We start from the raw sequence: 14,780 nt of genomic DNA on the forward strand, positions 1-14,780 counted from the left end.
TCACAAGGAGCAAGACAGATGTACTCTGCCGAAGGTGGTATTAGGACAGACATTGCATGAGAAGAAATGTAACTGAGCTTACAGAGCAATCACAACGACTTGCCCATCTACATTCTTTCCACACCAGCAGTCTGACCCTATCTCACTTTTCCTTGGAAAGGCACCTAAGTCTAATCTCTGGAGAGCAATCAAATCCTTCCCACCTAGCCTTGTCTTGATAACCATACTGAATGAAACAGCCCATGTTTCTAAAACCTGGTCACACTGTGCAGATGTTTTAATCTTGAGGCCCTACACTATCAACAGTTCAGTTAAGTCTTCTCCCAAACATCTTTTCTTCAGTTTGCCTTTTTTTACCTCATCAATGATATTGCTACATAGCTAACAAGCTGTAGATTTCCATATTAAAATACATATATATACACAGTATATATTTATATATATAAACACTTTTAAACATGTATTTTATTTTATATATTTGTGTATCTATTCCCCTCCCCTCACACACATTCCAACCCCACCGTTTTGGGGATCTGCAGTTTCAACTGGAACTCAGTCCTATCTATCAAGGATAAAACCTATTATTAGCCAAACTTCACTCTTCAGATCCGAACGTGAAGAATACATTCTAGTACGTAATCTCCGTTTTCAATACATCACCAAATTAGTTAATGCAGGTGATGGTATAGTTCACTACATTTCCCCTGGAGGGACTGAAAACTGCCTGTCACACGGGAGAGTAGAAAAGCTCACACAAAAGGACTTTTTCTGCCGCTCCCTCCAGCTGACTTGTTTTGTAAGGGACAATTCACGTATTCCTCATGGAGAAAGTGATTCACTCCTATTACACAGGAATCTTACTGCACATGAACAATATGGGCTCTAACTGACAAGCTGTCAGAGACTCTAAACTTCCTGGGAGAGTGACAAGAAGCTGCCACTTCAGTTTGTCCTTCAGGGCAGTCTGTATTAACCACTTAGCAGTATGGAACACAAGTGAGATGCTACCACAACAGCCCTAACACAAGTTTGAGATGAAAGTTTGAGCAACTGTAGCAACTAGATTTGTTGGACATAAACACAGGTTTCCCCAACACAGAAATACTGTCCCGATCATCAGCAAAAGCAGCTCACTATTACTTCAGATATCACAAAGGGAGAAAGAAGGAAAACTACTCTGAATCTTAAGCGGCTATTTTCTTAGAGACCAGTCCAGCCTCTGATAACCTTGCTCTGATCTGATCAGACCTACTGATAGTCAAAATTGGAGGAGTAGCAACACAGCCTTCATAGAAGCTAGTTTTGCAGCCCCACAAGACTCCAAATAGACACTGTTTGCCATATGCCATACGTTCAACATAAAAGTACATTTCGCATAATGGGGTAAGTATTCATGACTCATACTCAGCAGATACAGATGATAAATTGAAAATATTAGAAAACTTAAAGTACTAAGTATTTTTAATAAGAATATTGTATTGGAAAAAAAAGAATAGTGTTTAAATTGACAGCATGAAATGCCACAGAGCAAATAGATACACTAGAAGTGTCAAACCCATGCATGTTTAAAACAAGAGTCACACAAAGCTGTGGAAATAAACGAGATTTTACAACCCATATGGTGGTTTCCAGCTCTCCCTTCTCACATCATGGCACCTGTATCATCTAGCATAGTATCATCATAATAATACATAGAGAAGATAAAAATTTCTTTTCCTGAAATGTGTACCTGAAAACTCAAACACTGTAAATGTCTCTAAATGTGCTGCTTACAGTCAGCAGTATGATGTGCTCAGATATACCCCTCCCCAACAGTGCTTCATTTACACTTTCCATTTGAGTTTCCTCCCCATTTCACACCACTCTAACAGAGCCAATCACTATTTGTTACACAGCAGAAGAACATGTTAAGAATAGTCTTCAATCTTTATGTTGAACAGTAACATGGCCCAACAAAATAGTATCAACTACAGTAACATTTTCTAGTTACATAGAAATGTAGCTTCCATTTATATACTACATTTCTCTCAGGAGTACTTCTAATTTCCTAAAATGACAAGTTTACATGTCTTATAGAAATTGCTCTGCATCATTAGTTTGCCAAGAATTTCATTTCATCAGAGTATCCAAGGCTAAGGACATATCAAAATGGAGAAGTTAATCAACACATACAGCTTTCAGAGTGATGCTCAGCAAGGAATTATGACCTGCATCACTACAGAAAGACTATTCAATTGAGCATACAATTCCCTATCAGCCTAGCATAGAAGAATAAACAAACAAAAACAACACATGAATGACTGCCTTATCAAGTAACATCAATCAAATCTACTTTAATATCATTATACTAGTAGCCATTATGACTATTCTATTTACCTAAATTAGCACAAAGAAACTCAAACTTACTTACTGCTTGCTATGTTACACAAACTTACTTTTTGCTTGAAAACAGAGTAAGACTTATCTTTTCAGTTACAGATAGCCTTCCAATTTATGAAAGCTAGCCAGGCAGTGACATGCAGCAGAGAGCACAAAAAGTCAAATCCTCTGACCATGGTAAAAATTAATTTAAGCAACAGAAAAATTTTGGAAGTCTCTGGTGGGATAATGAACTTTGTAAAGTAGAGGGTAAAAATAACAGAAAAGCAGCAAACCCTGTAATTGCCTATCCTGCTTCTGGATTAAACTTCTGGAAACATAACCTATACACTTATTTCTAAGTGGGCACACCAAGCAGAAACACACTCCTGGTATCTTCACAGGTGGCATGTGTCTGTCTTTCTGTATTCATCCTTTTAGACTTCAATCACCTATACAAGTTTCATTTCACTTTCCCATCATATCATAGCAAATTAAAAAATGAAAACTAATAGCCTGGCAGAATATGAAATAAAGGCCTTTCTTAAAAAAAAAAAAAAAAGATGACAGGGAAGTGGGAGAGCAGGGAGTGGGAGAGTGGAAGGCAAGTCTGAAGTACCAGCTGAAGGTGGTCTAAAACAGAAAGTGAAAAATCTAAACAAGATCAGTTAGCAACAGGGTGCTAGAAATTATTTTCTCTGAAAACACTAAACACTATGACCCTCTCCTTTAAGAGTATGTAGTTTCCCAAAAGCATGCAGAAAAGCTGAGTGGGAGAAAGCCTCGCGCCATCAGGTTGTCTAATATGATTAATGCTTCTGCAGAAAGTGTGTCAAAGCAGTAGTGTGCTCTTGGCAATTTATACCTGCTTATGGCCATGAAGTATACATTTAACTGAGAATTGATCCATAGTCTGGAGATGACTTAGCCCTGGATGTCCATTCTTCTGAATCAGGCATAATGCAAAGAAAAATCAGCATATATACTTGTGCATGCACACATGCATGTGCATGGGAAAGGATTGTGCCAGCCACATTGATTATAATCAAGTATCCAAGGTCCTTTCTTCAGCTACAGAAACTTGAAGAAGTTAATGTATTTGTTGTGTGCTGATTTTTTTTTTTAAACATTTCAGCAAAGATTAATGATACAGCCACTCTGACAGGAGTAATAGCTTGAAAGCTTTCAGCTTTCCTAATGCTGCCACAGCATGCCACCTCTCAGAGAAAAAATAAATTCTGAGAAATTACAGAGCCAAGGTTTTGTTTTCTCCAAAACACAAGCCACACAGCCTTCAAGGTAAAGACTGAGTATGGCCTATTAGGGAAAGAGTTGCAAGAAGTTTTGTGGGAAGCAATGATTAGAATACAAGATAGCCCTCCAGTGTCTGAAAGATGAAAAAATAATAAAGGAAATTATGGCTAGAGTACCATAAGGACCTTACATGCCAATTAGCAAAAAATAAGAGCTCTCACTTTAGTTTGTGACAGGCTTCTGTATTGTTATGCTTCTGTGCCAAGAAGTATATGTACATCAGTGCTAGTATCTTTCTCCCTTTGACATTTGAACTGTGATGTTTTGTAGACTTACTTTAAGTCAGCTGCTAACAAATTAAATCCATTGTAAAGATGTCCTTCTACTGAAACTTTCTTCAAGTAAGAGTAGCTGTCCAGATCTGCAGTCAAGAAGTTTGTTACAAGAGCACCTAAGAAAGAGAAGTACATAGAGTAATTTGTGTGAGCTTACTATTCTGACAGGCTTGGTAAAACAAACAGTATACAAAGGATTCTTGTTACCAGTAGGGTATAAGAGTGAAAAAAGAACCCAGCAAAATCAACCGACCAACCAGCCTTTAAAAGTCTTACAGCATTGTATCATGTTCACATTAAGAGCTTGACTTTTTATTCTTAAGAACTCAGTCAAAAGCTCTTGGTCAATTTCTACAGAATCCATATTTACTAACTACTCTCTACTGGATGTGCCTTTCCTCTCCTCCCACCTTGCCAAACTCTTTGTCTTGCTTCATTTCCCCGATATATGACCCTAAAATGAAATACAAATGACATGGTTCATTTGTTCCTCTGTATAACATGTTTTGCCATTGCAATATATTCCCAATGCAGTACCACATGACAGTTACAAACAGACCTATTTTTACTTTAAAAAAAAATCCACAGGTTTCAGAAGACCTTTCTTTCCTATTACATCTACTCATCTGATTTATCAATGTGTAGGGCAGAAAGGACTACAATAATCTTTCATGCTATCCTCCAGCATAATCCAAGCTGCATCGTTTCCCTGACTTAGGTATTTGAACAAGGACTTTAAAAAGTCTACTGTAATCTAAATCTAGCTCAATGCTTGTCTAGTTGTTCTGTTAATTAGAATTACTTTCAAGAGAAGACAGTTGGTGCTGCATTTCTTGTCTGAATGTAACTTCAGGCTCTAGGCACTACATCTTGTTTTGGTTTTGCCTGCTGGATTAGAATATCATTATCCAAGTCAAGTTCCCCACACAGGTACTCAAAGTCCAAGTCATCAGTTCACAAGTTCTGTTTACAGCACATAACCGTTTTATTTGTCCATAAAGTCATGTTAAAAAAAATTAATATTGTAATCATCACTATTTTACTAGGACACCAGGGCTTGTTTGTCCACTTTCTTCTTCCTCCATTTCTACTCCTTCATACCTCTTCCTTTTGCATTTTTATCAATCTTTGGTTGCATATAGTTTGTCAGGGCTGCCATCTTGCCTTTCTTACTGATTCCCAGCCATGTCCCACCTTCTTTTCCTTCCTCCATATCCAGACCTAATGGAATAAGTAAGAGTTAGGCTATTACATTCATTTAAAAAAAAATCTCAAGCTTAAATCAGAATTTCTTAATGCAAATCCTGAGTCTTGATCAGGCTGGATAAAATGCAGTAGGTACGAGACTGTCTTTCTGGATAAGTGAGGTAAGCCCACTTAAATTACCTGTCCTCCAATTCTGCACTATCAAATATTTTCCAAGCTACTGCAATAATAGATGAGAGATAATGAGAAATTTAAATGTAAAAGCAAAATTATAAGCTTTGCTTATATGCTAAAATACATATAAAACTAAGTAGGCTCAGAATGCTTGTTAGCTCAAAAGCATATCTCAGAAGATTAACGTTATTTGCAAGTTTAAATTCACAAGTAACCAGAAAAATTTAGAGGAAGCTAGGTAACTGATAAAAATCTTGGACGCTGGTAACAGTAATTTACATTGAAGAGGAGGACCCACAAAAGTGAAGCCCAAACCAAACCCCTTGAAAGAGAGTATAAGCTAGCCCCCCCCCCCCATTTGTAATGAGCTCATGTTAACCAGCAAGCATTTAATGCTAAACTAAGAACTAGTTCAATATAACATGTATATTGTTAGAAACTTTTTAATTCTGAATCATTATGTCATACTATAACTTTCATTAGAAGATCAAAAGAACAGGTTTTAGATCCTTATTCAGAAACTCCTTTCTTTCTTCAGTATCCAGAACTTCAATATTGAATTTAGCTGTATCACATCTTTACACAATACTTTTACTACTGCGCTCTACTTTAACTGAAAGGCCCACAAAAGAAAAACATATAGCTTTGTTGACCAATGCCCAGTGATTAACATATAGCAATTACTGTTTTCCTGAAATTGCTCTAAGTGCAAAATATTTTTCATTTTTAAGTCATACAAAAAATAAATTTAATTTATTTTGGTTCAACTCGTTGCTTTCATTTGAGAGAACATTAATAACTCAAAGACATATATTCATGGGATCTCCACAGATACACCCCCAGGATGGAAAATATACCAGTTTCATATGCCAAATATGGACAGAGCTGATGAGTATAAAAGATAAAAATTCAGGGCCCTTCAGTTTTCAGCATAGCTTTTTGTTTGTTTGTTTTAAATTGCTATATAGCAGGAGCAGCAGCATCTAGCATGTCTGGCACAAAACAGAAATGTCAGCCAGAACTTCAGAAGCAAGGGAGTTGTAGTGCAGTGGGAGTAATTTATCCTCACAGGCCCCCTTGCCAATGACAGTAACACACAGCATCAACAAAGAGTATTTGCAAAGTCAAAATCTTGCATTTAAACAATGCTTTGTCTTCCAGTGTCATTTCTGTTTCTGAAAAAAGGCAGAAGTATTGATTATACTTAAAAATGACTACAGATATAGATTCCCTACATAGGAGAACCAGACAGCTGAGTGACTGTACTATCAGTTTAGAAAAAAGTAGGCACGAAAGCTAATAAACTGATGGATCAATAACTAAAATTATTCTGTAGCCTATAAATTAACTGACAAGAAATGAGAAAGTTTTCACTTTCTTGAGGCTTAGTTTAATGATTTCAAGTCAGTATTACAGACAATGAGTCTGTGGAATAACTAATTCCACTTATTTTAAGAAGTGTTTCAATGTATCTGACAAAACTAAAGTAATCGTCTGTGATGGACAAATTAATCTGTTATATTTCAACTGCACTGCTCAGACTGAAATCAGTTAAAGAACGTAAAACTGGGAAAAAGCCCACAAGATATTAAAACACAAATAAGACAATAATAGCACAACTCATCTTTCAAACTTATGACATGTTTTCCCCAGAATTATTGGGAAGAAGCATATTTCTTATTAGAAATGCACCATCACCCCCAGTAACAAAAAAATCAAGGCTGTAATTCCCTTATAAATTGTATGAAACCCACTCAAAACAACAAGACGTACATACCACTAAGGATCTCATTGCTGCTGTCCCAAAAATCTGCTGATTTGGATGGTCTGTGGTAAAATTCATCCCTATTAGCTGCTAGAATAAGCCTGTAGAACACAAGAGCAAAAAGATACTCTTACAAACAGGAACTTCACAGTACAGACAAGAACAGAATCCAATCTTGCCACAGCATTATCTCATTTTAAGTATGAAACCATTCTTTATCCTCCCATCTCACCTTTATCACTCAGCGTAAAGGTCAAATGACATCTGACAGCAGCCTTCTCTCTCATTGTCTTGAGACATTCAGCAAGTCTATCTTGTTGCGTAAATCAGGCAGCTATTATTTTCAAGGAATAATACTTGCAATGCAAGAGACTGAATTAAGATTGCATAAGCATCTTAAGATTCCTCAGCATCTGAAGTTACAGCTTAATTAAAGAAAATTAAAGGTAACCCACAGATTTATAGGTAACTTAATGTATTGGCTTTGTGTGGCAGGGTTTTGGTAGCAGGGGGGGTTACAGGGGTGGCTTCTGTAAGAACCTGCTGGAAGCTTCCCCTGTGTCTGACAGAGCCCATACCAGCCAGCCCTGAGACGTACCCGCCGCCAGCCAAGGCCGAGCCAATCAGCAATAGTGGTAACACCTCTGGGATAACATTTTTAAGAAGGAAAAAAAAGTTGGGACAGACAGAAACGGCAGTCAGAGAGAGGAGTGAGAACATGTAAGAGAAACAACCCTGCAGACACCAAGGTCAGTGAAGAAGGAGGGGGAGGAGATGCTCCAGGCACCGGAGCAGACATTCCCCTGCAGCCCGTGGTGAAGACCATGGTGAGGCAGGCTGTCCCCCTGCAGCCCAGGGAGGTCCACAGTGGAGCAGATATCCACCTGCAGCCCGTGGAGGACCCCACGCCAGAGCAGGTGGGTTCCTGAAGGAGGCTGTGACCCCATGGGAACCCCGTGCTGGAGCAGGATCCTGGCAGGACCCGTGGCCCTGTGGAGAGAGGAACCCACAGAGCAGGTTTTCTGGCAGGACTTGTGACCCCGTGGGGGACCCACGCTGGAGCAGTGTGCTCCTGAAGGACTGCATGCGGTAGAAAGGACCCATGCTGGAGCAGTTCATGAAGAACTGCAGCCCATGAGAAGGACCCATGTTGGAGAAGTTCGTGGAGGACTGCCTCCCACGGGAGGGACCCCACGCTGGAGCAGGGGAAGAGTGTGATGAGTCCTGCCCCTGAAGAGGATGAAGCGGCAGAAAATAACATGTGACGAACTGACCATAAAACCCCATCCCCGTCCCCCTGTGCCAGTGGGGGGGGTTGGTAGAGAATCCGGGAGTGAAGTTGTGCCCAGGAAGAAGGGAGGGGTAGGGGGAAGGTGTTCTGAGATTTGGTTTTATTTCTCATTACCCTACTCTGGTTGATTTGTAATAAATTGAGTTCATTTTCCCCAAGCTGAGTCTGTTTTGCCTGTGACGGTAATTGGTGAGTGATCTCTCCTGTCCTTATCTCGACCCACAAGCTCTTTGTTATATTTTCTCTCCCCTGTCCAGCTGAGGAGCGGGAGCGATAGAACAGCTTTGGTGGGCACCTGGCATCCAGCCAGGGTCAACCCACCCCACTTACCATAAAAATCTGAAGCATGAGAGTATGTTTTTACTGGATCATTACTTAGGATCATGTAGTCACAGTATTTTTTTAATCTAACTTCAACACCTAAAGCTCTATTTATGTGGTTCAAAGATACAAGTCACATGCTTTTGTCTATAAGTACCCAGAACAGAGATAAATTTGTGATAGTCTCAAAGGTCCAGCCCCACTGAAATTCATTTGAAGAAAGCACAGCATGCTCAAGGATGCAGAGAAGTAAAGGGAAAAGGCATGGGGTTTTGTAACAATCAAGAGTTATTTTGGTGGGGCTTCCTCCCCCTGTTTTTTGTTGTTTGTGGGATTTTTTTGCATGTGTAGTTGCTTGCATAATCTGAATTCTACCAGAACAGTAGGACAAAATAATTGAATCGTTAATGCGAGTCCGCCCTTACAGCAGAGAAACTACAAGAAGCCCTGGAGGCTACACAATCAGGAGGTAGGAAGAAGTTACGAAAATAATATGCAATTGAAAAACGCTGCCAGATGAAATCCATTATTTATATTTAAACACATCACTCCACAAGACCAAGTGCTGTCCTGAAAAAAAGCGTGCTGCAGCTCTTCACATGCCATTTAAGATTTGATTATTTTAGAAAACAAACAGGTATTAAAAAATGCCAGACGTTATTAGGAAACAGCAGTGACAGAAAATTCTGCTAGCTATGCCTGGTTCCTTCTGCTCTGTACTTTGATAATTATCATAAATGGCACCTGCAGACTTGTAAGACCAAGTTCAACATGATATTTAAGAAGCAGCGGACATACAAGATAGGACAGGTCTTCCTCAAATGTTCCAGGCATGCCAGCAATGCAGATCAGTCAAATTCAATGATAACACCAGTTCAAGCCAGGCAGGCCGTGAGTGTAAAGCAGGTAAGATTTAAAGAGTCAGTACAGCCAGACAGCTTCAGAGGAATTTAAAACAGTCTCAGCTCTTTGAAAAGCAAAAACTGTTTCTCTGTCCATTTCATCCAGCAGAAGTTATTAAAACAAAGCAACTTATTTGGTGTACTCCCTTACAGATCATACAAATACCTTACTGAATGTATGCTACAGTCATTTCATTAGCAGTGTTAGTACTGGAACACTAGAAAGAAAAGTCTAGGCTAATCTGACTGTGCACATCCATCTTTTGAAAGTGAGAAAGTTAACATTTTTTGTTACTCAAAAGCAATGGAAGACAGCATCAGCAACTAAATGTAATGACTTATTGCAACATCAAATAGGCACAAGGTATCTATCAATAAAAGCTTGAGTTAGAAGTGTTACTGGGTTTCTATGCTGAGAATCAGCATTCAGACACTGCCATTTTCAAACCTGTAGATGAGCGTTCATTTGATGCTGCTCTTCCAGTCTTTTTTCAATCATTTTTAGAATTACAAAAAAAAAAAAAAAAGTGTTTTTCATTGGTAGAACATCCTCACCTGAAAAGCAAGTAATTTATTTGGCTGATCCAAATAAAGGGCAAAAGACAACTGCAACCCTAGGCAAGCCATATGCTGGAGACTCAGGGCAACAGGTGACTGCAGACACACTTGCGCACAACTCCACCATACCATGCTGTGATCCAACAGCTAGAACTTCCAAAGTCCTGCTCATTATTACCCATAACGTGACTTGCCTTGTATTTCAATTGCAAGATTATGAGTGTTCGCCATTCTCTCCAGCTATGTTGCTTAATATTTAATTTTAATGAAATGCCATCTTTCAGAAACCTGCGGATTTTCTTAACCAGTTTCCTACAACCTCAGTACCTTCTTCACTGTCAGTTCCTCCTACCAGCCCGGCCGCACGTCAATTACATTTACACAGCAGAAGCCAAGTTTGCTACTGTAAACTGAAGTTAGACAATACAACTTTCATTCTAAATTTTAAGCCACAAAATGCAAGAATTGGTTCCAATGAAATCTCATTACTTTACTCAGTGTTCAAATGTACCGACATTTTCTGCAGGTTTCTGGACTTCCCTGCAAATTCACATCTTCATTAAAACATGATCATGAGGTGCCAGTTGCACATTAGAAATACTACAGATAAAAGAATTATAATCAGCTTATAGAGAAAATAAAAAAGGCTAACACTTCAATGGCATCCTTTCTGTAAGGAAGGTGCTTGGTATTTTGCCCAACAAAGATAGCATTTGTTGGAAAGCACAGCATATGTTTTTATCTTTTCAATGCCAAATAATCATATTGTCATTCCTTTCTGACTTGCATTATTTCTCTTATTCTAGCTGATTCTAGTCTTCGATCTATAGGCTTTCAGCTGGTTTTCCCAATTTCTGTCATCTTTCTTAAATATCCTCCATTTACAGCATGCATCCTCCTCTTAGATTGTTATTTAAATAAACATCTCTACTATTAAAAAATAATTTGGCTGAAGTGCATTTCTCATTTCCTGAAGCTCCAATTACATTTTGCCTTCAATAATTCTTGACATGAAACCACGGTTTGTTTATAATATCTAAATACTAAAAATAAGCCAAGTCTTTCTGGTGTGATTGAATATTCCCCATCTCAAGTTTAATCCACAGACTCCTAATTTTAGCATAAGGCTAGTATTCAGGATCGCTATAATCAAAACATCTTCATTTTGTCTTTTATGAAACAAGCATACTGAAAAGGAGCAACATTAAGTGACCCTCATCTTCTAATAAATTGCAAAAAGCCTATTCAGCTATTTTTATAGCTGAAATAATTCAACTGTATTAGGATTTACATATTAAGATTTATTTTAATGTTGAGGCAGAGATGAAAACATGAGAAATCATTCCATTAAAGCAATTTCCTACAATGTAATTCAGTTCCATAAAAAAGACTCTGTGATTATAGCTTTGAAGCTTGAAACATGTATTTATAAGACGCACACAGTATAGTTCAGAAAGATGTAAAGGCAGCATGTTACCTTTGACAATAATAAGGGACTACAGTAAAGCTTTTGCTACATGCACTAAACTTTACTACAAATAGGCCTGTAGAGAGGACACCGAGGAAAAAGGGTAGAACAGCAAGTTGCAAGGGTACAGGAAGATAGATTCATTAGTGTATCACAAAAGTGAACTGTAAGCTTTTTGCTTAATTAGGTGCTCATGAAAATTGGCCAATGTACTGCTCTAGAAACCAAAGTCTACCTGGATGGAAAATTCTCTTAAGTGTTATGGAAAACACTTTAATTTGAAAAAGTTTATTGGCTACAAGGAAATGGCCAATGACATGCAGTTTGTCTTTTCAACTTGTTATGCCTTTTCTAGACACTTTCTTTTAGTTAGAGATGCAAAGTAGATGACAATAAGAAGAGTAATTGTAGATGCCTCTTAACAGGGACAGACAAATTAGTATGTCTGCAGGCACAGGAATCCCCTTTTGGATAGGAAAACTGTCCCAAGACCTCACCAGGAAATAAACAGCTATACCACAGTGTAACACACATGAGTTGTCAGGAAAAATTATGTTTAGCAAGGGACCAGTATAGAGAGATCTAACTTGGTCTAATGGCTATAATACTGTTCAGAGACTTAGGAGGGCTGGCTACCTTTCCCAACTGATACTCAGACCTATGTCCTTCAGAAAGCTGAGGCAAAAGTGAAAAAAATGTTAAGAACAATTTAAGAAGAAAGAACTTCAACATTTTTCCAAATAAAGAAAAGCAGAAAGATTTAATTCTGGTGTATTAAGGAAAAAAAGGGGACTAAAGTTATGCATCTGATGTTAAATTCTGACACCAAGAACAGTATGGCCTGGCACCACTGAAACAGATGGCTCAGAGTAATTTATCTCAGAGGAATAGAGCAAGATGTCGCTTAACAAAAGGTACTAAGTTAAATACAATTAAATATTCCTGAATTTGGGCCAAAACATCTCAAAAGCATTTTCCTATTTTGACACTGATAGCAAGTTGTCTTCTGCTATTAATCAATAATTTCAATCCTGATGCAATTTTTTTATAGCAAGCAAACTACCCTAAGTTTTACTTTTAAGTATTGATCATGGCAGAAAGTTCCCTTGGCAAGCAACTACAGTTTACATCCAAAGGATTTTCCCAAGAGGCATCAAACTAATGAATTTGTCTTTTGCTAACTAGCCATACAAAGAAAGTCAGACCAAATAAATGGATATATTAATTCAGCACCAGTCACATCATAAACAAAACCCCTTTTTAGGCAGATTCCAGATGCAGAAAGGAATGCACTCTGTGAACAATTGAAGTTCCGGTTCTCTTTTCCTTTCTTTCTATAGAATGGCATCTGCTTCCCAATACAAAAGGGCAGAAAAACAAGTCAATGAAAGGTACAATGGTTTACTGAACATACTGACTCTGATGCTTTCTGGATGAATACCAATACTTGTACCCCACAAAGTAATATGGAACCTAAACAGTATGTAGAAATACAGAAAGCAATAGAACTCCACAGTCATCTTACTGGCCTGAAGTGCTATCTTTCTATTACCTACTGAATGTACTCAAAAATACTGATGTTGGATATGAACTTTTAAAATTAAGGGCTGTAATGGGAGAGAATATTATTCTAGGAAGTTTAATGTTTGGGAAACTCACTGTATGACATCAACATGTCCAGTAAAACTGACCTAAAAGCATGGATGCTTATTTTGTCTTAAGCTTTTGGATAAATATTGCATACACATGACTACTAGTTTATTACCTAAAACTTTATCTGCAAACAGATTTGGGGGAGGGGAAAGGCTAGGACTCTTACTAAAAGTTCTTTTCTGCAGTTCACAGCACTACTTGTTTTACATTGATATAGTATAATCAGTTTGAAAGCAGTGAGATTTGATTTCCAGCATTTTCTGAAATTGTAAGTACTTAATTTTAGGACAAACAGCAACTGAGGATCTTTAAGTACACCTTGTCCCAAAAGCAAACTGCTAGGCATAAGTAACTGTGAGGATATCTTGACCTCATCTATCCATATTTTAATAAGCAACTGCACCTATTCATAAGCTAGCTAGTTCTGTCAAAAACACAGCGGAAGAGTGAGTAGTGGTAGCCATGATGTAACAAGGAACAGAGCAGTGAACTACGCAGTGAACGAGAAGGTACTGTCCTTTGGAGGAAACATGACAAAGTGGTAATTCAAAGTTAACCAGAAGCTACATAAGCAGTTAAATTTCAGTAGTAGTACCTTCTGGATTTATAGTGTGCTGTTCCCTTGGCTTACAAGGCTGGACCAGCACATATTAACAGAGAAGAAATTAATACACAGAGTGGTTAATAACTGCAATACTTCTGCTCAACTGTCTGCCCATTACTTTCCAGGCTAAATTCAAATTGTTAGTTTAAAACTGAAAGCCCTACTAAAAGAAAGCTACAGCTACAGCTGTGATGCCCTAACACACACAGTTCCCCTTAGTTTAAACGATAAAGACAGGACTTTCAAACTCTGGATTACAGTATTTGAAGGATTTATCCTGCACCACATGACAGATCACCAGCAAAAGGTCCATGATCATAAAGCCCAAGTCTTTTGACAGTCTAAAAACAAAGGGTTCTCAAAAGGTTACAGGAAGCCCTCCAATAGGGAAAGTCATGAAGTTAAACATTACAAAAGCATAATTGAACACGTAATACTGACTTGAGTTTGTAATTCAAACATTGGCTACAAAAAGAAATTGTGTAAAAAAAAAAAAAAGATAGAAACAAGTCTGTTTTAACTAGAACCATCTTTACCTGTATGCATTCTTTGAAACTGGGCGGGGGTCAAATTTGAATAGAAGGATGCACATTGAAGAATTGATGTTTAAATCTTGCTTCTTCCACAAAGGCTCAGTGCAAGGTCATTCTGTAATAGCCTACAAAGTAAATAAAGATTATCTATTATACTGGAAATTATAAAAAGATAACCTTGCTTCTACGCTGAAGCTTAAGGATTGCAATGTTCTCACTAATAGCTCACAGTAAAAATAAATAAATAAAATAGGACTTCCTAAATAGATTTGTTTCAGTGAATAGTTTACTACCAAAGTTCTTATGGTAGTTATTTCAAAGTTATGTTTGGCTAATTTAGATTTTTAGGAAAGAAACA

The 14,780-nt window shown here is 37.9% G+C and overlaps 1 protein-coding gene across 7 annotated transcripts in view; it reads right to left on the reverse strand.

Moving 5' to 3' along the window:
* Positions 1-14,780, reverse strand: part of TANGO2 (transport and golgi organization 2 homolog) — a 44,752-nt gene that overhangs the window by 17,943 nt on the left and 12,029 nt on the right. For 6 of the 7 annotated variants that reach the window (XR_008236619.1, XM_052796741.1, XM_052796742.1 and 3 more), the window contains 4 exons: positions 14,426-14,547; positions 7,105-7,193; positions 5,049-5,168; positions 3,949-4,063 (listed from right to left, as the gene is read on the reverse strand). Coding sequence is in view for 6 of the 7 variants with exons in the window: in XM_052796741.1 (XP_052652701.1) it covers positions 3,949-4,063; positions 5,049-5,168; positions 7,105-7,193; positions 14,426-14,481 (380 nt within the window). In the remaining variant the exon portion in view is untranslated. The remainder of the gene's footprint in view (positions 1-3,948; positions 4,064-5,048; positions 5,169-7,104; positions 7,194-14,425; positions 14,548-14,780) is intronic. The other variant, XM_052796743.1, reaches the window with a different exon arrangement.

The sequence above is a fragment of the Harpia harpyja genome, chromosome 9 (genome assembly GCF_026419915.1).
Source record: "Harpia harpyja isolate bHarHar1 chromosome 9, bHarHar1 primary haplotype, whole genome shotgun sequence".
In the NCBI taxonomy this organism is placed as follows: domain Eukaryota; kingdom Metazoa; phylum Chordata; class Aves; order Accipitriformes; family Accipitridae; genus Harpia; species Harpia harpyja.